This window comes from Trematomus bernacchii, unplaced genomic scaffold, assembly GCF_902827165.1.
Source record: "Trematomus bernacchii unplaced genomic scaffold, fTreBer1.1, whole genome shotgun sequence".
NCBI lineage: Eukaryota > Metazoa > Chordata > Actinopteri > Perciformes > Nototheniidae > Trematomus > Trematomus bernacchii.
This window is the reverse complement of record NW_022987828.1, coordinates 20,711-35,712: the sequence shown is the minus strand read 5'-3', so window position 1 is coordinate 35,712 and position 15,002 is coordinate 20,711. Positions and strand designations below refer to the sequence as shown.

The window sequence follows — 15,002 nt, the reverse complement described above, 5'->3', positions numbered from 1 at the left end:
AACAAGAAAGTTGTTCACCCTCATAGAACGTGCCCTAATAATAAAAGGCTAGAATATACGCTACATCGCCTACTTTGTGAATTTGGTCACCGTTTCTACAATATGAGGCAAAATGGGTGCATCAAAACTTAGGTATAGTATTTACCCAGTGGTGGAAAGTAATTGAATACCCTCAACAGCTGTACTCAAGCACAACTCTGAAATACTTGTATTTGACTGAAGTATTTATTCTGCTCCATACATTTCATATCAGAATGAATGTCATTTATACTCCTCTACATTTATAAACAGCTAGTTACTGGTATGTTTCTGTAAATATTTGAAGTATTGAAGTTTGATCACAGAATCGTAATACTGTCTCAAGTAAATGTCCTACATTTAAGTTATTACTCAATTAAAACAAAAGTATAATAAATCAAATGTAATTAAAGTACCAACAAAACAAAGTTGAGATATCAGATATATAATAATCATAATCACTCAAATATGATATTCTTCACCAAAGGATAAGAGACATTTACAATAACCTTAAAGTTTAACTTATTTGATGATTATATTTCTATTATCAAATTGAACTTTCATGGTAAACAAAGTAGTTTAAAAATGTAGTTCAGTAAGAGGTTCAATATTTACCTCTGAATTGTAGTGAGTTATACATAGTAGAAGGAAATGTAAATACTTAAGTAAAGTACCTTAATATTGAACTTAAGTAGTTCTTGCGTTAAATTACTTAGTAACCGTCATTTGACCACTTCCAAAAAAAGCAGTGTGTGTTTCAGATGTCTCTGAGCAGTTACAACAAACATGTCCCCTCTGTGCGTGTCACATGGTTTCATTTGAACTGTTTGAGGCCCAAAGGGTAAAAGTATCTTACATTGAGCCAAAAAGCAAAAAAGATAAGGGGCAAACTTATAGTAAAGCCAAACAAACTCATGTTGGTTTGATAATAAATGTGAAATAAAAAAGTGTGAACGCTCCCTGATATCTTGCTGCACACCACTAGTGTTCTGTTATAGTGTTTGTAACACTGGATTGCATGTTGCTTCGTTTCCTATGGATCCATGGTTAGTCTTACAGTAAAAGTTGCCAATAGACCACCGCACATTGTGTGAATTTTTGTAATAGTTATTTATGACTTTTTAAATATTGCTACAATTTTTTTTTCAAATAATATAAAAAAATTCATGGAAATGTTAAGGGATGGCTATAACTTTAAATATTGTTTTTCTGAATAATACTGCTTGGTAAAATTCCAAAAAAGATTGTTTTTTTGTTCTTTTCCATTGTTTCTGAATGCCTTTTCCATCAGATTCTATGCCTGAAAAAGACAAAATAATATGATATCAAAATAGGCAATATAAAAAGTTCTTAAAACTAGGATTACAAATTTGAAAAACAAACATATGATAAAAGTTCATACCTCCGTTTCTCATAAACATATTGTGTGATGTTTGTGACCACAGCCAGTCAAACTGAGAAACAAGCGTCCACCATATGGGCAGTCTTCAGCCGTGCTCTGTGGATCCCAGCAGCACCAGAGGAATTCTGTGCATCTGTCCCGGTCCAGCTGTGGGCCGCCCCCCTGTTAAGAGATGCCCAACGTGTGTGTGTGTGTGTGTGTGTGTGTGTGTGTGACAAGTCTTTCACTGCTGGCTTATTCAACAAAGTTTCCATAGAGTGGCCAAACACACGTCTGAAATATTTATCAGCGACTTGACAAAAAGATGAAAAATAGCTTTTCATGGTCTTCCAGATTTTCAAAGATTGTTTCATGACATTTACATGAGAATTTCATTTGATGTGTGCACATTCTATAATGGTCCTGCTCGATATCACAGTGCATGACCAGTGAGGCATTCAACTTAAAAAGGATAAGAAAATCTGTTGACCACTTATTATTAACGATGAGTGGATTGCTGTTTATCAAAAAAGGATGTATTGCAGTGACAGATGTTCCTGCTGAGTCCACTGCTGTCTGAATCACCAACAGGAAGGGAGTCAAGCTTTCAGGTTTGTTTTTAAACTTAGGATACCTCTCTTGCACAACTTCTGTGGATATGATTAGCACATCCATTCTCAGGAAAACCACAGGTTGTAACATCGGGCAAAATATAAGAGATGTGTGAATAAAACTCAGATTAGAAGGGAAGTAGATCAAGTGCAGAGATGCAACAAAGTATTGGAAACTTCATATTTATGCGTTTCAATTCTCCGACATGGACAAAGGTGTATAGGATGGCAACATTTTTATTTATTAGGAAAAAAATACAATTTTGGCAATTCAATTAAGAATCAAACTAAAACAATTCATTCAGTCATGAAACGCAGTATATGAGAGAGGTGAGAATATCTATTGGGATGGTTATTAAAAATGCTGAATGTTTATCCTCACAGCATTACAAAAATGATACTAATACAATATATCTTCATGCCTTCAGCACATCACACAGCAACAGTGAAATAAATATCCAAACAAACCAGAGGATAATGCAGTAACAAACAGCTGGGAACAATTGAAGAGCGATTTCTTCATACAGAAAAGTCTTTCATCCCATCAGCACTAAGATCACTGATAACTGGATTTGTTTTGCAACAGCGTTTTGGTCGGAACGAACATTAAATGGTTCGCAAAACATCGGGATGGTTGGAAAAATATTAATTCAATCAAAAGGAATTTTTGGACATACTAACAGAAACACCTCAATGTAATGACAGAAATCCCTGCATTAAAATAACGATCTTTGTGAACAATTTCACAAAGTGCACATGCTATTATCTCTGCCCAATTTGTGCTTTTGTATAGATTCCTCCAGAGCTGAAATCAAAAACTCAGTTCAAAATAAAATCCTCAATTTGAACAACAATCAGGATAAGCAGCCACGCTTAACGTCCACATCCGAAGGTCTTGTTCCACTCCTCAAACAGCTCCAAGTCTTTCGATGAGACACTGGGCCGTACGGTCTGCAGGGCGTCCTGGAAGTCTCTGTATTGGATGGGTCTCACCTGGTCTGCAGTGATGGTGGCGATGTCACTGAGCTGGATGCTGCGGATGGGCCCGAGCGCCGCCTCTCTGCAGAGCTGCGTCATGTCGGCGCCTGAGAAGCCCTCTGTGGCAGCAACCACGCTGTCCAGCTCCGGCTCCCTCAGCTGGTTCTTCTCTTGGGTCATGAGGTTAGTGATGATCTGCCGCCGGGCCGTTCCCTCGGGCAGGGGGATGTATAACCTCTTGGCCAGGCGTCTCCGGGCAGCCTCGTCTATCTCTTGAGGCCGGTTGGTGGCGCCCACCACCAGGATGCGATCCTCGGCTGACGTCGTTGCTCCGTCCAGCTGAACCAGGAACTCTGTTTTTATCCTGCGTGAGGAGTCGTGCTCCCCGTCCGTCCGCTGGGACAACAGCGAGTCGATCTCATCGATGAAGATGACAGCAGGCTGGTGGCAGCGGGCGATGGAAAAGAGGGCTCGCACCATTTTCTCTCCCTCACCCACCCACTTGGATGTGAGCGATGAAGCGCTGATGCTAAAGAAGGTGGCCCCTGACTGGCAGGCTATGCATTTCCCTATCAGAGTTTTTCCAGTCCCCGGGGGTCCGAACAGGAGGATGCCTTTAGGTGGACCCCGGAGACCAGTGAAGATGTCAGGTCGCAGCATGGGCCAAACTACAATCTCCTTTATGGTGGTCTTGGCGAACTCCAGGCCTGCAATGTCCTCCCAGACGACAGGAGGCCCGTGGTCCATGATCTCACTCATGATCAGCTCAATTATCTTCGGCTCAAAGTTTTTCAGACGCTCGTCCACGATCTGAGGTTCCTGATTGGAATTACCGTTTGACCCTCCTTCTTCCTCCTCCTGTCGGGGAATGGGTGACACAAATTTGGAAAATGTACCCCGCGGCCTGTTGGCTCCTAGAGATTTCTTCACAGCTGCTGCCGGCCAGGAGGCCTGACCTCTCTGCGCCTGGTTGGAGTGTTTTTTCTGTTGCTCAACAATGAACTGCTCGCGAGCCGTTTTAAAGTTGCTTCCAGCTCGCGGGTCACTGCCTGCTTGACCTCCCTGCTGACCCCTGCCACCATCCCCTCTGTCTGTGTTGTAAAAGTTCTTCCGCTTAGATGTGTTGGAGTTGGGTAAGTAGGAGGACTGATAGTTTTGTGTTCCCCCTGCAGGGCCAGGGTTTCCCTGGGGAAGAGCTGAGGAAGAGTGAGTAAACACAGACTGTGGTCGAGCTGGAGGACGGGAGAATGAGTTTGGATTACTGGCACTGGTGTTAACCTCTGCTTTAGGCTGGGGTGGAACTGTAGGTTTGAACAATGCAGTGTCTGAGCGGTCCCCAGTAAAAGCAGCGGGTAGGGAGCTGCCTCTGCTCTCTTGCCCCACAGATATGTTTACATCTCCTGCTGCCACCAGGGAGCCCCCTCCCCCCTTCCCTGCCTGAATCATCCTCTGCACGCAGGGCAGCTCCAGCACACTCTCCATGGTGAGGAACGACTCCCATTTGTCACTGTGGTTCCTCTGACTGCGAGCCAGGTGCAGAGCGCTGTCTGCATAGTTGTTCAGCCCTGTGCAGGGGTCATCTGAGTCCAGCACTGCGGCGTAGCGCTCCGAGTAGGTCCTGAGCAGGCTGTCCATGCCGGCCTGAGAGAGCTGGGAGCTTGCCCATGCATACTGAATGGAGAGGATGTGGGCCCGGTAGGCATCGGCCGTCTGTTCAGGTGTACAGTTGCCAGATGAAATGTCAAAGGACCTCCTCTGCCATTCGTCCAGGTGTGCTCCACTCATGCCTGGCCTGCTCCAGTCTGATGAGGGAGAGGGGACAAAAGTTATTAAAAATATATGACCTCAGTAAAAGCCAAGGTACAGATCCTGCCTGATCCTGCCTGACCCCCCCCCCCCCCCCCCCACACACACACACACACACACCTCATTAGAATACATTATGTGATATGCACAGACCTATAATACAGGGACAAGTTGATTTAAATGCCAATAACTTTGGTAACTCACAAGAACAGATAAAAAAAACATGGTGGTAAATACCTGTCTTTGCAACGCCACACTTGTTGTTTTAAGCATGCTTAATCTCCATAACCAAGCTCAGATAACCTCTAAACATAAAGGTTTTTTTTTTTTTACTAACCTTAAATAGTTCATTAGAATAGGTCAAATTGGTGGAACGCCCCTTTGACTACATGCAGCTACGCAAAATATCTAATTTGATAAACATGCAGCTCTACCATTGACTGTATGTATAAAGAGCTGTACTGGAGATGCGTTCACTGACCAAGGCTTCTGCAGTATCATTTAAATTCATGATAGCATTCATTCAAATGACAAGTTAAAACCTAGCAGTCCCCATGACATGCAGTTATAAACAGTGTGTAGACGGGTCCTTTTGATATACAGAATACAAGCGTTTAGTGAAAATACACACGACAAAACAATACATTGGAATGAAGGACGACACTTACTAAATTGTAAATCTTCTGATATTACGATAAAAGTGTGTGTTATAATACAAACACAAGGTGTATAATAATGTAAACGTGCTGAAAGCTGTTGTACTTTAACTGCAGTTTAGTTTTTCGCGCCACCAGTTGCTTCCTCATCAGTACGACTTCCTGTTTCGTTCCAATTCGTTCTTGGAGAACCTAAACTAGTCTTTCAGCATCGCTCTTGCCTAAATTATAAAACTAGTCCAAATTAAACAAACGCTTGTAGTTATTACATTGACAAACGTCGATTTATGGTGAAACTATGAGAATATAAACAGCTACATTTAAGCAAATACCTCATTTGAAAATATCGGAACGGGGCCCATAACTTGTCACAACTAGGAGTGCTCCATTTATCCCCCAGGTTCTCCCAGAGAGTGGGTAGCATCCGTTTAGTGTTACTATGCCGCTCTACCAAGCACCACATAACGCTTTTTGACTCGTGACAAAAACAATAAACAAGGAGACAATCTTACCCAGAGTTATAATCCTTCTCTGGAAGTTTTGAAACTTATTTTATCCGGACTGTAGTTTCAACAGGAGGTACCGACCGCAATAAAAATGTTTAGAGGTCTACAATGCCATCGTGTGGCCATAACACGCAAAAATAAATGCAATAATGATAATATTGTCGCTTTATCGTCCTGCATTCTGGGAAATGTAGTACCGGCTTTGTTGAAAATCAGTTGGACAATAAAATCCGACTTACATTATTTTGAAGAAATCTGAATTTTACGCACAATTTTTAGCAGACGGTGTTAATTAACTTTTTTTTGTGCATAATAAGTAAATACATATGAATGAGTCTTGATATAATTGGACTCGTAAACTACACCTACCACAACCGGGCAGCTTTTTGTTTATGCTGTCGACAGCGGATGACAGCGACTTCTAAGCTTCAGTGAAAACGCCGCCGTTGTCTTCTTACATCCATGCCGTGGGAGTAATATGCTGCGTTTGTGATATTGTGAAACTAACTATGTAATAAGTTCATGTTTTGCACTATTTATTATAAAGGCCTTTGTCTTTGAGAAGGGGTACGGGAAACGTTTCCTGGATAGCTGTTCATAGCAGTCGCAGTCCGTTAGCTAAAGCTAAACCGGAGACGGGATCTTAATTAATCCAGACGGGACCAGCCCCAGGAGCCGCAAGCAGCAGTCAGTCACACCCTGGTCTGGGGTGAGGAGCCCTGTCTGCGCAGCAACCTCAAACTACTCTCCATCACATGTGACGATGTTTTATACTTCCCATTAGCCTCAGGCTTCTTCTGCGGGGGCTTCGGAACAATATTGTGAGTTAACTGGAAAGAGTGGACTGGATATGACTGACTCATCGTCATGGCACGGACAGAGGAGATAACCCCGAACAGTCTGTCTGCTGCAGTGCCAACCAGACAGCATCACAACTAGCCACCCAGCTAAGTTATTTACACATTCAATCGTTTTTAGTAGTTACTTCCCCTCAGCGTGGCATTATAAATACCACCATGTATACGTTTGTTACCCGTGACGAGAACAGCACTGTTTATGCAGAAGTTTCCAAAATCCTCCTCTCTTCCGGACAATGGAAGAGGCTGAAAAGAGACAATCCCAGATTCAACTTGATGCTTGGTGAACGCAACAGACTGCCTTTTGGACGTCTGGGTAAATATGCTTTTTTCTTATTTCATATGATGGTGACATGTGTGTGCTATATTTGGTGTCCACCCACAGTTGCAGATGACACAGCTGCTGTGACTGTGCGGCACTTCCTGCTCCAGCTTCCTGTGGGAATGTTGTGATGTGCAGTCAAAGACACACGACTATTTTAATGCATTTTAAAGTATCCTGTCTTGGACTTCACAGGTCATGAACCAGGCCTGGTACAGCTGGTCAATTACTACAGGGGAGCAGACAAGCTTTGCAGGAAGGCATCCTTAGTCAAGTCAGTAGCATTTTTCTAATTCATTAATGTACTTTTGTGCAAATGAATTATTCAAATGGCGTTGCATTCACTGACCACTTCCTCTCTTTACCATTAGGCTTATAAAGACGAGCCCAGAGCTGTCAGACTCCTCTAACTGGTTCCCAGAGTCCTACATCATCTATCCCACTAACCTCAAAACCCCTGTGGCTCCAGCTACCAATGGCATCAGCCACCTGAAGAGCAATCCCAAAACGGATGAGCGGGAAGTTTTCTTGGCGTCCTATCACTCTAAAAAAGAAAGTGGGGAGGGCACAGTGTGGATAGCCAAGTCTTCTTCTGGAGCTAAAGGTAAAACCTTAATCCATGTTTATACATTTGTTGGTAATAGTAAACCCTATAAATACTTTTTTCTTCAGTGTCTTTTAAAATAATATCAAAGAGGATCAAATGGATAACATACTTTCTCAGAGGTATTTGGAAGAGCCTTTTTCCTAGGAATAATACTCATACGATTAGATACTTTTAATGAGTTTCTTCACAACATCATACAATAATTCCACCAGAGATGTTAACAAGTTTCCTGGAAATATGCCATTCAGCATTAAAAAAGGCAACCATACATTTTCTGTTAATAAATCCTCCTTGTTGGGGACAATATTGTTCAAAGTTTAAAATTGTGTAAAATATCATCAATGACAACTTCTTTTTTGTATTGCCATAGGTGCTGGTATTTTAATTTCCACTGATGCTAATCAGCTGCTGGAGTACATTGATAATCAGGGACAGGTTCATGTTATTCAGAAGTACCTGGAGAAGCCTCTGCTTCTGCAGCCGGGAAATCGGAAGTTTGACATCAGGTAGGTCTATTGTGTATAACTAACCCACTGATAATATGCTAGTCTGGCTGGGCTTTCTTACTAATAGCTGTTATGTTGTGCTATTGCTAGGAGCTGGGTGCTAGTGGACCATCAGTACAACATCTATCTATACCGGGAGGGCGTGTTGCGGACGTCCTCAGAGCCTTACAACAGCTCCGACCTGCAGGACATGACCAGCCACCTGACCAACCACTGCATCCAGATGGAACACTCCCAGAACTACGGGCGCTACGAGGAGGGGAACGAGATGTTCTTCGATGAGTTCAGGCTGTACCTGCTGAACACTCACAACGTCACGCTGGAGACCTCCATATTACCTCAGATCAAGCAGATCATCAAGTAGGTCCTGCTTGTTTTTCCTTTTTCTTTTTCGATCTCATACTGTAGCCCATCGTAAATTCAAAAACGTACACATTTGTATTGTTTTTATTTTGTGTTGTTCGCCAAGCGTTTCTACTGACATTTCACCGAGTTGTCTAATCAAGTCTGTCCTAGTTGACAGTGAGTGTAAATAACCTTCTTATTGTGCAAGTCACTTGTTTTTCAAATAAACTTTACTCTTATAGATGACTGGGTTTAAAAGAGAGATGACACTGTTTGTTAGAGGACATTTAGCAATTGTGAAAGCCACTGATTTCAGCTTGTAAAATAAAGAGATCGTAACTGCTCTATGGCATTTAATAATGGTGGTGCATTTCTTCTGAGGCACTTTAGTCAGATTTGAATCTAAGTCACGTGTTACAACTATGGAAATGTGACTTTGGTATCCATGAAATCCCAGCTACCATCCCTTAGGAAAGAACCCTTTATGTGGATATCCCATCGGTGCTGATGTGATGTGAAGTCAACTGAAGCAATGAACTCCTCAGTGCGTGCTATAATGGCTGAGACAGCTGAGTCCTCCTGCTTGCAGTGGCAGTGCCTACATGTACCAGGATGCATTGCGCACAAGCTTCTAATGCTTGGAGCATCTTCATGGACCATTTCCTCTTGCTCAGCTAATGCAGCCTCGGCCTCTCCCTGCTGTGTGCTCATCCATAAGATCAGCTGCACTCATCTTGGGATGCCGATGTTGCTGTGATGTAATACCTTTTCAGTACAGGCTAAGAGAACAGAACAGTTCTGCTTCTGAGCGGCATTAGAAAACAGCAGAAACTAGAATCCAAGTGGAACTAGCCTGCCTTGCAAGAGAGGCCCTATTATGCTTTTGGGGGCTTTCCCTTTCATGTAGTGTGTTATATAGGTTTTTGTTCATGTAAATGTTCATGGACTCCATTGTTTACTTATACATCACTATGTAATACACGTGCTTCTATTGGCTAGCGCTCAAACACATTGTACATGATTACCTGCAACGTTTTTGATGAATTATAGAAGATGTTTAGCACAAAGATGTGTACATGTTTGTCAAACAGTCAGATGATGTGAAATGATTTGATGTCTGGTTCAACAGGAGCTGTCTGACATGCATCGAGCCGTCAATCAGCACCAAGCACCTGTCCTACCAGAGCTTCCAACTCTTCGGGTTTGACTTCATGGTGGACGAGAGCTTCAAAGTGTGGCTCATTGAGATCAACGGAGCTCCAGCCTGTGCACAGTCAGTAACATTCAGCAGATGTCCCTGTATCCCCTCCAGATGGACTTGTCTAAACATCTAAAATTCTTAAGGCCTTGCAATCATACATTTATTCCTGCAATCAACTTTTAACATGTTTTTGTGGATTCATTTTACAAATAGGGGGAAAGAAGCTTAGAATCTATTCCCCTTATTTCGTCAATATTTACTAAGTAAAGTTGGAATATTATTCACTTTTTTTGTTGTTTTCCTCCCATTTAGGGTGGCCATAGTTGCAATGTTGCTCTTCATTAGTTAGTTTTTTGGAACAGTGACTCATCAATATTCTTGAATGCAAATGTGTCAGATATGTGTTAGTACCAGTGGCGTTTTTATATGTACAATAGTGGTGGGGCACGAACAACTTAGATGTGTATATAAGCTTCTGGTGCTTTTTTAAACAAGTAAACAAATAGCTGTAGGCTATCCATGGTTCCGATAGTGCCGCACACATTGAATAGAAAAATACTCTGAGCATGCGCAGTGTAGTTTTTACAGTACACGTTCATTTTAACAGCAGAGAGAGGGGCTTGCCCCACATCACTCAACACGGCTCAATAGGCACACTGTAGACACTAATTGGAAGAACGCAGACTAAAACGGCAATGTACAGACGAATCAGATTACTAAACATGATCTTAAAATATATTTTAACATGTATTTTTTTTTTTCATGGAATTATTATTTGCATTACTTTCTGCTGACACTAGGTGGGGCTGTGCCTTCATGCCTGGCCCTGACTTTTTTCAGTTTTGCTTGTTAAAGTTTCCTATTGATTACATTTAGCAATGTAAAAGTCTGAAGGCACTGTTGACACTCCTGTCCCCCCCCCCTGCCCCCCGCCCCTCTAGGAAACTGTATTCAGAGCTGTGCCAGGGCATCGTGGACGTGGCCATTTCCAGCGTCTTCACCCTGAACAGCGGAGACGCTTCATCTGCTTCCTCTTCACCATATTCCTCCTCTCCATCCTCCATGTTCACCACCAACTCCTGCTCCTCTCCCAAAATCAGAGGGCCTCTTCACATGGGCCCTTTCACTCGACTGTAAGCACACTCAACAGTCCCCCCCGTCTCCTCTGTACGGCTTCCTCATGCTCTGTCCTCACTTGTAACTCCACCTGAGAAGTAGCTTTCTGATTGTTCCTCTCCTAGCTGAGCTGCAGAATGATCTCCCCTCTCCTCATTATGCATATGTGAGGTCGGTGATAAGTCGACAAACTTTGTGGGAGTTTCCGAATGAGGACAGACACCCTTCCATCTCAGTCCCACTGCTGGTTTCTCCACAAGCAGATTGATGGAGGACTGAAGGATGCTGAGACTGTAGTGCCTTACATTTCCAGCCACACTCCCTTAAAAAGAACTGCCAGTTAGCTTGCTCTGTTACTGTGACTCTTACTTATTCTATAAGCCTTTGCACTGTTGCTCAATAAAGTCAACGCTCCCATGATCAGTCCACAATAATTAGTGTGAGACAAATTCATTGGCATTGAATTTGTGAAACTTTGAATGTTAGTTTTCTCCGGTTTTAATATTTTTTTAATTGCAGTTTCTTTTTAGTTTAGAAATGTTAGGGTTGCTAACAGTGATCAAAACTTGTTAACAATTTAAAAGAGAAAAACTAACCCAATGTGTCTGAGATAAGAATGAAGAAGTCTCAGCTGGGTCATAAACAGGGAGACGTTCCAGTTTTGGTAAACCCAAGTCCGTCCCTAAGTGTCCCTGACCTCTGACCTCTACAGCAGGGACAGAGAACCCCCTAAAGGGGATCAGTATTAGCCATCATTTTTCTGTAATTAACCATTTATTTTAAAATAGTCTATCTACAGACATTTTGGTGTTTTATTTTCCATTAGACGAGAGCATGTTTGTGTGAAAGCATGTAGAATGCATCCTCATACCAGCCCCACAAAGTGAAGCACCTTCTGCTCTGGTTCTGTAAACAGCTGCTCTGATGTCCCTTTGATTTCTGATATCTGCACAGCTAGACTGTCATTGTAAAGTGTCGTCAACACGTGTGTGGATTGTTTTGGAACTGTTGTAATGGAAGTAGAGTAGATTGTACAAAGTGTGTTACAGACCCCATGAAATGAAGCTGACATGATGAAAAGAGAACACTCATTCAAACACTGCTCTTGTACAGCTTACTGTGTCAGATGTGTTGCCAAAGACAAGTCAGTGGACAGCTAACAGCTATAAGGAAGTCACAGACACATCTTCATCCTATCACTGCCTCTTCTTCAGTTACAGCTGCTGTTGGATCATGTCATAGGTTTTTTACACTTGTTTTATTACTATAGTGGTGTTTCATGGCTGATTTTATCGTTTTTTTTCATGGGGTCCTTGACATATTTCAGATTTTCTTTGTAGAGAAATAAGAGTTGTAACCGTCTGAGGGGACAAATCCATTTTATGTTTTTTAGAAGGGAATATTTCCTCAGACATTAAACTTTGAATGAACTGAAGATATGTGACAGTTGCATGTTGGGTAGACCATTCAATTGGCTCCTTTTACCACAGAATAAGTCAGTATAGGAGTGTGTGCCTCTCATTGTTAGAATCCCTGCTGTTCCTCTATTCTAACCTTGATTCAAGAGGCTTTACATCCCATGTTGTGAGTAACATCAGTTAAGGGACACCATTGGAGCTTTTATTTATGTTTGAATTGACAGTGTGTTTGTGTTTACAAGATGTAAATGAAGGATAAGTAAGTTGAAGGTGGGAAACATTTACAGAGCAGGTTACACTGACAAGAAATGAGTTATTGTAAAGATATGATGAATGCATTCATGTATTGCAATGCTCTGATGTAGCTAATCATTTGGAAAACTATCAATATTTTTGTCATACATTTGCTTTTAAGAATGTTTGCTGATTTAAAAAAAAAATCAATGTAAACAATCAGTATTTGCTTATTGTTACATTTTTAGGGAAAAGTATTTCCATTGAAGGGACGGGTGCCTTAGGGGGAATTGCATATTGGAGAAAATAAGCAATTAGACCTCCAGCGTTTTGAAGCACCTTCATTGTTGTTGTATCTAAGTGGTTTTGCTTCATTTAGAAGACCTCTTGAGTTCGATGATGTCATTTTCTCAGTTGATCATGTTTTGTCATATTATTCCTGGATTTCCACATCTTTACCAAAGATTTAATCCCTGCTGTGTTTCAGTGTTGAATCATGTTTGGTAGTTGCTGTTATCTGGACATTATTAAATCAATTGGCCAACATGATCCTAAAGAAGGGTCACATTCAGAGGGATATCTGTGTGCTGTGTTTTTGTTCGGTATGCTTTATCAAACTCTTGCATGAACATTTGTCTTTATCAGAAATGATATTCTTAGAATAAAAAAAATCGGACTATAAAAAAGCCTGTGTCGTATATATTCCTGATTGACATGATTCATTTACACATACATTTAATACCTAATAAGAATGACCAATATGGGGCTCACTGATGACGTCACGTTATTCAAATCCCAAAACCTCTCGGAATGCCAATATGTTCTTATAATACATCCATTAGTTTGATGTATCTGTGCTGCTGCAGTGCCTGCTGGGATTGATGCTCCTTGCTGCTCTCCTCCAGGAGGAGGCGCTGCAGGACAAACACACAGAAGTGGTTTGTGAAGGTTTCCATGTGAAGAACCAAATAAATGTAGAGAGATGAAGCTGCTGTAACATGTAAACACATTGTTGTTGAGTGTGTGTGTTGTCCCAGGTGTGTGTTCAGAGTATACAGAGTGTATAAAGACTGGGTCCCGCTGTATTGCTCAGGCTTGGGCTTTGTCCTGCAGCGCGTCCTCCTGGAGGAGAGCAGCAAGGAGCATCAATCCCCAGCTGTTTTCTTTTAAACGTTTCCATTTAATATTCTTACTTCTGTCGTGTCATTCTGAAAAAATATCGAAATAAAAAAATATCTTTATCATACCCAGCCTCCACCTGCAGACAGCAGGAAGCTGCAGACGCATGCTCCACCTAAAACCTCTTCTGGAAACCTCCCGCCTGTTGGACCTCTAACTGCTAAAACCCTGTTCCCTCTTCAACCTCCGTCAAACTCTACCTCCAGTTTCTCAGGTTTCCTCCAGGTCCTGGTGGACTTCACAGACTTCCAGATCTACAGCAGCTGATCCAGAGCCGAGCATCAGAGACCTTTATTCCTCCTCCTCATCCTCCACCTTCATCACCAACTCCTGCTCTTCTTAGAGTTCTATAAAGTCCATCAATCTCTGCAGTCATCAGACCTCGAAAAAAAAGGACAGTTGGCTTTAGGGTGGGGAATGGATAAAGAAGTGTAGAAGAAGAAATATTGTCCGCTGTGCTGAGCTCTTACCCTTTGGTGTGCTGATGGCTCTGTTGCCCACGGCTCCTTTAGGCATCACTGGAAAGTCAAATAAGACAAACTGTGAAATACTGATGGAGGATAAAAAAAAAGCAGTTGATCCAGAGCCGAGCATCAGAGACCTTTATTCCTCCTCCTCATCCTCCACCTTCACCACCAACTCCTGCTCTTCTTAAAGTTCAATAAAGTCCATCAATCTACAGTCATCAGACCTGTCATTTGAATCCACAAAAAAAAAAAAAAAATAGGTAGCCTACTTTAATATTTCTTATGTTTTATTTAATGTATTTTACAGTTAGCCAGCATCCATTAAATGTTATTAGTATTACTGAGAAATGATGATGAAAAACCACTGTGACTGATATGTTTAAACTCATAAGCACTAATGTAAAAAACACACACTCTTATTCTAGTATTAATATACAAATGTCAAGATGTTCATACGAAGAATCGTAAATGAACAGCATTAAAAGTTAAACTTTCAGTTTTAGCAATAAATGTATGCCAGTCTGGAAATGACTGGAAAAGACTCATAGTTTAATGCTGTCTAATTGTAAATGTTCTTAAATTAAACTTCCCAATAACTTAAAGGTGGGGTAGGTAAGTTTGAGAAACCGGCTCGAGATACACTTTTTGTTATATTCCATGGAATGCTCTTCCCGATAGCAATGAATATCTTAAGTGCTTTGACAAAAAATCCATACAAAAATTTCATCTGTGGAAGCCGTAATACTGTAAAAAGTACGACCAATCATTTTAGCCGGCCTGGCTAAAATAACTGG

The 15,002-nt window shown here is 41.6% G+C and overlaps 2 protein-coding genes across 4 annotated transcripts; one reads left to right on the top strand and one right to left on the bottom strand.

The window, feature by feature from the left end:
- Window positions 1-2,229: 2,229 nt before the first annotated feature.
- fignl1 (fidgetin-like 1) lies at window positions 2,230-6,024 on the bottom strand. Of its 3 annotated transcripts, none has more exons than XM_034151788.1 (2): window positions 5,963-6,024; window positions 2,230-4,790 (listed from the first exon to the last, which is right to left on the bottom strand). In XM_034151788.1, exon 2 carries the CDS (start codon window positions 4,771-4,773, stop codon window positions 2,884-2,886), a length of 1,890 nt encoding a protein of 629 aa, XP_034007679.1. In that variant the 5' UTR covers window positions 4,774-4,790; window positions 5,963-6,024; the 3' UTR covers window positions 2,230-2,883. The 3 variants fall into 3 exon arrangements, with proteins under 3 accessions (XP_034007679.1, XP_034007678.1, XP_034007680.1); XM_034151787.1 differs by lacking the exon at window positions 5,963-6,024 and adding an exon at window positions 5,463-5,745; XM_034151789.1 differs by lacking the exon at window positions 5,963-6,024 and adding an exon at window positions 5,032-5,119.
- A 340-nt stretch (window positions 6,025-6,364) lies between these two features.
- ttl (tubulin tyrosine ligase) lies at window positions 6,365-13,248 on the top strand. The gene is made up of 7 exons (XM_034152480.1): window positions 6,365-7,129; window positions 7,331-7,409; window positions 7,507-7,739; window positions 8,113-8,248; window positions 8,339-8,608; window positions 9,723-9,866; window positions 10,736-13,248. The coding sequence occupies exons 1-7, from the start codon at window positions 6,973-6,975 to the stop codon at window positions 10,929-10,931; spliced, it is 1,215 nt and encodes a 404-aa protein (XP_034008371.1). The 5' UTR covers window positions 6,365-6,972; the 3' UTR covers window positions 10,932-13,248.
- Window positions 13,249-15,002: the final 1,754 nt, after the last annotated feature.